We start from the raw sequence: 5,805 nt of genomic DNA on the forward strand, positions 1-5,805 counted from the left end.
CAGGTAAAGAAATTCTCTAGAGCAGAGTTGAGGGTTTTTTCTCTTCTGTTCTGGTGTGTTATAAATCTTCTATGATGAAAATGGTCTATAACATATGTCGCTCTGCCTGAAAACTGGGAGTCCAAATTTAGGCAAATCAGGCAGAAGCAAGCCTCAGTTTGCCGATAACATCGCTTCAAGAGAGCAAGATATCACAGGATCATGGGAGGGATTTGGGAAAGCATCCGATTTTTTTACAGCTGGTTTCAGCTGTTTCTTCCATCTAACTCTTCACTTGAGCTTCTTAAAAAAGAAAGGTCCATCTTTGAGTTGGCCTTGGTTCCGTCCACATCTAGCACACTTTTTATGGACATGCTAAGACCCAAAAGCCAGAAGTCTGAATATAGGTGCAACTGAGCCAGTAACTCGAGGGCCCCCCTGAACCTGGATCTGCTCCTCTGTAATGAGGGTGTGGAATTAGATTATCTTGAAGGACCTTGTGCTCGACAGACCATACTTCTCGCTGCAGTTGGCCAGAATGAGGATGCTGCTGTGTCCAGCTCGAATTTTGACACGGGCCTGTTTCTTTGTGGAACTGGATGTTCTAGATCAGACAGGGAATGGAAGACATTCTAACCAACTCCTACCAATAAAGAAGAGGAGCAGGAGTGTGTGGCAGTGGTACTGCTGAGGCAGCCACAATTAGTGTCTAGCGGGTAGTCTGTTTGCTATGTAGTTGAATCTGCTCATTTTACAGATATCAGAACCGTGGGAGAAAAGGCCCAAGGCCACACATCTGTGTGAAGCCTGGACTATATGTAACTAGATCTCAGCTCAAGTGAGTCACAGCCCAACCTTTCCAATCTACCTGTTTAATCTATTAATTCTCTAGCTCACTTTATCAATCAATGAAATAATCAATAGGCCCTATACCAGGAATTGTGGCCCTGTGCACAGGTGAACAAGACATAGTGCCTTCTCTCCGGAAGCTCATAGCCTAAAAAGAGTATTACCCTGTGGCATCAGGAAATGCACTGATAGCTTCAGAGAATCCAAAATTTGGAGGCCAAAGAGAGAAGATCCAGATTTGATGCACTGAGATCACAGCCACCAGAGTATCTTTACTTCTTCCATTTTTGTAGCTGCTGCTAAGCATTTAATTTTTTTGCTTCTTTTTGCAGCAAAATGGTGTCAGTTCAGCTCTACAGCCCCCAATCTTATCTTCAAAAGACAGGCATTCGACTTCACAGCGACCATCCATCTTCACACAACGTTTTTGTCTTTGAACACCTCCCCTGGCTAAATGAAGAAAGCAATTACTCTTCAGTTATCCAGTAATTAACTACTAGAAGGCAAATTTACATCACCAAGGCCAAATTCAGAAGTCACCATTAGCAAATCTCCTGGAAACAGTATAAATCTCAAGATCAGAAAAAGCAGATGTCACCTGAATAGCTGTGTCTGAGCTCAAATCCCTGTACAGTCTGTCTATGCAGTGTCCTTGCTTGACATTCATTTAGGACCAAAAAAAAGTTTCTGTTATAATCATTTCTAGGATATAAGAATCATTTCTTGTTGAGAGGGAGACAATATTCTTTCTAATTCCAATAAATGACTTTTTCATGTCTCTAAATTAACAGTCTCTGATCTGTAACAAAAGGTAAAGACTGCGGTGTTCACACTGGAGGCAGATCGATGATGGACAATGTGCATTGACATCTGTGTTTTCCCGAAAGTAAGACCTAGCTGGACAGTCAGCTCTACTGCGTCTTTTAGAGCAAAAATTAATATAAGACCCGGTCTTATATAATATGAGATAATACCCAGTAAAATAAGACTGGGTATTATATTATATCTGTATTATATTATATTATATTATATTATATTATATTATATTATATTATACCCAGTCTTATAATAAAATAAGACCGGGTCTTATATTAATTTTTGTTCCAAAAGACACATTAGAGCTGATTATCCAGCTAGGTCTTGTTTTTGGGGAAACACGGTACGGTTGTGAATTTTCAGTTTTGTTACAAAGATAAAAGAAATATAGTACTAACCTGCTGAATAGAGAACATCAAGGGAATAATATCTTTAGCTCTGGCAAGCAAATTTAGAGTGGCATAAGCAATGTCTGTTCATTCGATCAAAGACTAAGCTGAAGAGAGTAACAATATTTCAATAGAGGAAGATTGAAAAAAAATGGTGTTCTATGGTCTCAGGAGAGATAGTTGGGGGAAAAAAAACTGGCACTGACTCTCAAAAAGAGTAATGCTTATTCTTGGAAAGAACAACTTTGGGGGGAAAGGGTGCATGTTAGCTGTCCTATAAGTGAGGTATTACCATGTTGAAGAGATATTAGTCTTCTAATATCTCTTAATGTCCAAGTTAGGACTCAGACCAATGGAAAGAAAGAGGAAGGACTTAGATTTCTATTCAAAGTAAGGGGAATATTTTTAATAGTCTAAAGTTGAACCTGGGGTGTTGCGAGTTATCACTCAGTGTAACTTATCAGTTATCTGGGCAAGCAACTGACATGGAATATGTGTGAGGTATTTAAATGTTGAACTGGGGCAGATAAAAAGAACAATAATGGCAACAAAACAATAATGATAGTTAACTCTTTCAGAGCCAAGTGTATGTGCCTGGCACCATTTAAGCAGCTTCTATAAATGGAGAGATTGTTAAACTGTGCCCAGGCAGTTCTTGTTCCCTTCAAACTTTTAGTAATAGAACCTCTGGGTGTTAGCTGGACACACAGATACTTACCTAAAGACGTCAGTTCCTGGCTTTCTATTTCTGTATGGCCACGTGAATATAGAAAAGATGTGAGCTGATTCTATGTAATCTTTATAATCATGTCCTTTACTTGCTTTTAAGCCTTTCCTCTTAGAGCATCTTTAGAACCAGACAAAGTAGTCACGCATTTAGGAGGGCCACGTTGATTTTCCCTTCTAGTCCTAACACGTACTGATGGAGAAGAGACTTTTACCCAGCCTAGTCAACTTACCTGTTTTTAGACTTGACATGAAACTATCTTTTTTCAGTCACTCTATTTTAAAGTTTCTTTATTAAAACAAGTTAGCCTCTAATTAATATATCAAGTGCATTAATCTTTAAAACAACCCTATTCTTATTACCATTTATAGAAAGAAAGCTGAAGCACAGAGTTCATACAGCTTATGAGGACTGGAACTGAAATCCAACCTCAAATATTCTGGCGTAATAGTCTGTGTTGACGACATTGCATTAAACTCACTCCCAGCTCTGAGAGGCTCTGTGGTGGCTGTGGTGCTGGGGGTCCTACTCTACACCCACACTGTGCTTCTCGTTGGCGTTCACATGTGTCTGAGCTGAGTTAGGGACAGGGAGCTCTTCTTGAATTGCAGTCCTGATGACAGCAGTTGGGGAGGACAGCTCATGCCCTCCATGTGTTTCCCTAGCCTGGATCTGTCATCTGACCTCCAAGGAACGCGCCTGGGGACAGAAGCTAAGTGACTGATTCTGCAAGCAAGACTTTGAAACACGAGGGCATTATTTTTGTCTCTGGTCATTTCTTCTGCTCTGGACTGTTTTCAAAACTGCAATGCAGGTGCCACATCCCAGGAAGCCTTTCCTGATCCCCCAGCGAGAACCAGGCTTCTACTCTTGTGGCTTCTTTCCGAACTTTGCATCTCTTACAGCACTTATGAGAATTGTTTTTGCATTATAGTAATTTGTGTATCTTCCTGCCTCATCTATTCACGATATACTTTTAAAATTTGTCGAATGCCTACTTACTATTACAGGCAACCTATTTTTGACTAACACAGAGATAATAGACCAATAAACTTCAAGCAAATTAAGGGCAAAAGCTATGCTGTAATTACAGCTTTACTTCCATTTTTACCTATCTTATTTATAGTGTCCAGAGCAATTTCTCATAAGTGGTAGGCACACATTCAGTATCAAGTGGTTTGTTAGGCCTACTGAGGCCTGGATGTGTAATAAATAAGGGTAGAAATTCAGGAACCGTGAATTAAAAATAGACAGGTGCTTCATGATTCATGGAGAACTCCACTTGGAGGGGCCTCATAGCAGAAGGGGTGCGGGACGGTCGAGGAGGAATAGACATGCAAGTTTCTTAAGGATAGAGTCTTGGCTGTATTGAGCAAATAGAGATCATTTCAAAGGACTTAAAAGCAAACTCATTAAGATGTTCGGGGTTTAAATGATGTAATTTTCCATCAGTATGGGGGAACTAGGAAGAAAGTCCAAAATAATTTGAGGTTAGGAGATTTGGACAAAACAGACCATTAAGAACCTGTTGTCATACGTTTAGTTTCATTGAGGCTACAAAGGCCGTACTTGTCTCAACTCACGTGTGTGCCTCTGAGGTTTTCTCTCATTGCAAAGCAATCACCTTGGCGTACACTGAAGCTGGCTAGATTACAGAGGAGGAAAGAGATCTAAATGTACGCAAGTCTGAACCCCTTGGTAGAGCTTTTAAGGAAATTAACTAGATACCCTTCTGGCTGGAGATGGTCGGGGTCAGTGTGGTCCCATCGTTTTGTGTCTGATCTCAGGGAAAGATGTAGAGGAACCGGGTCATACTGGGACCTTTCTAGAACACAAGGTGAGTCATGCACTTTTCTAAAAGCTGAGATTTCTTCTCTAACGACAAGTCGAACAGAATGCCATCCTTACATCTGTGAGGATTTCTTTCTTACCTGAGAAAATTTGAGCAAGAAGAATGAGGGCAGCAACAATTAAGAGAAAGATTCTCATGGCGCCAGGCATCCGTGGAGAGAGGATATAGGAGCTGCAGTAGCTGTAACCCAGCTCTCTTATCAGGGAAGTTGATTAAAACAATCTCTACGGCTCTGAAAGGGTGTAAAGTCAACTTTGGTTTGCAATGTTTATTTAGAGTCAGCTATTCTCCATGGCCCATTAAATAATATGTGGGCTGATGGATCAGATTTTATCTAATGTCTCCCTAGACTCCTCCTGTTTTATTTCTTCAAGCCCCATCTCAAGTGCTACCACTTGCATAAGTTTTATAACCACCATTCCTTTTTCTTCTTATCTGACATTTTACATGCAACGGAGCTTCTTATAAAATTCACTCAGTGATTATTAGTACTTGGAAGAATTGCTTTATAAAAATTGGCCAATGCAGAGCAATTTGCCTACATGCTGCAGAGGAAGGAACCCTGCCCCCTCCCTGCAAAGAACAGATACAACAGTGGCGTTGGCCAGGTGCCATATGACAATGCACACACTCAAGCAAAGACAAAAGAGCATTGTTTGGGCCTGAAACAAGAAAAGATTTCCCATACAAGGTGCTAAGCCCAGTGGGGGCTATCTGGTTTCTTTATCTCTTGGTAAGGAAGTGTTCCAAGCCCGAAACCCGTTCTTACGCAGCTGAGTAGAGGTGGAAATGTGGTATGCATGAGACAGCCCTCCCAACTAAAATGATATAAGAAAATGTATATATATATATATATATATATATATATATATATATATATATATGTATATATGTATATATATATATATATACACACACACATATACATATATATATGTGTGTGTGTATATATATATATATATATATATATATATATATATACACACACATATACATATATATATGCCTTGTGGATGAAAAAGGGAGCACACACTAAACCTGACAAGCTCAGGGGAGGCCAGCATGGGGGGCCCTACAAACTCAGAGACCAAAAGCACCACATAGGATGGTGTGAACATAAAAATTCCTAACTCAGAGCAGGTCATGGTAGGAAGTCACATCCTTGGCCTGTAGCTTCCTTGACAAAGGTCATT

General features: G+C 40.1%; 1 protein-coding gene across 1 annotated transcript; it reads right to left on the minus strand.

Annotated features, from left to right (window-relative positions):
• Positions 1-967: 967 nt before the first annotated feature.
• On the minus strand, positions 968-5,300 carry LOC148755134 (beta-defensin 107A-like). The gene is made up of 2 exons (XM_088793037.1): positions 4,692-5,300; positions 968-1,278 (listed from the first exon to the last, which is right to left on the minus strand). Exons 1-2 carry the CDS (start codon positions 4,759-4,761, stop codon positions 1,136-1,138), a joined length of 213 nt encoding a protein of 70 aa, XP_088649163.1. The 5' UTR covers positions 4,762-5,300; the 3' UTR covers positions 968-1,135.
• Positions 5,301-5,805: the final 505 nt, after the last annotated feature.

This window comes from Rhinolophus sinicus, chromosome 16 (genome assembly GCF_057876585.1).
Source record: "Rhinolophus sinicus isolate RSI-liver-muscle chromosome 16, RSI-T2T, whole genome shotgun sequence".
NCBI lineage: Eukaryota > Metazoa > Chordata > Mammalia > Chiroptera > Rhinolophidae > Rhinolophus > Rhinolophus sinicus.

Excerpts from the sequence above, each read along its gene's own strand:
- LOC148755134 (XM_088793037.1), bottom strand. The coding sequence starts at position 4,761 with ATGCCTGGCGCCATGAGAATCTTTCTCTTAATTGTTGCTGCCCTCATT. Across the intron at positions 1,279-4,691 it reads TCTTGCTCAAATTTTCTCAG|CCAGGGGAGGTGTTCAAAGA; the intron begins GTAAGAAAGAAA and ends TTCTTCATTTAG.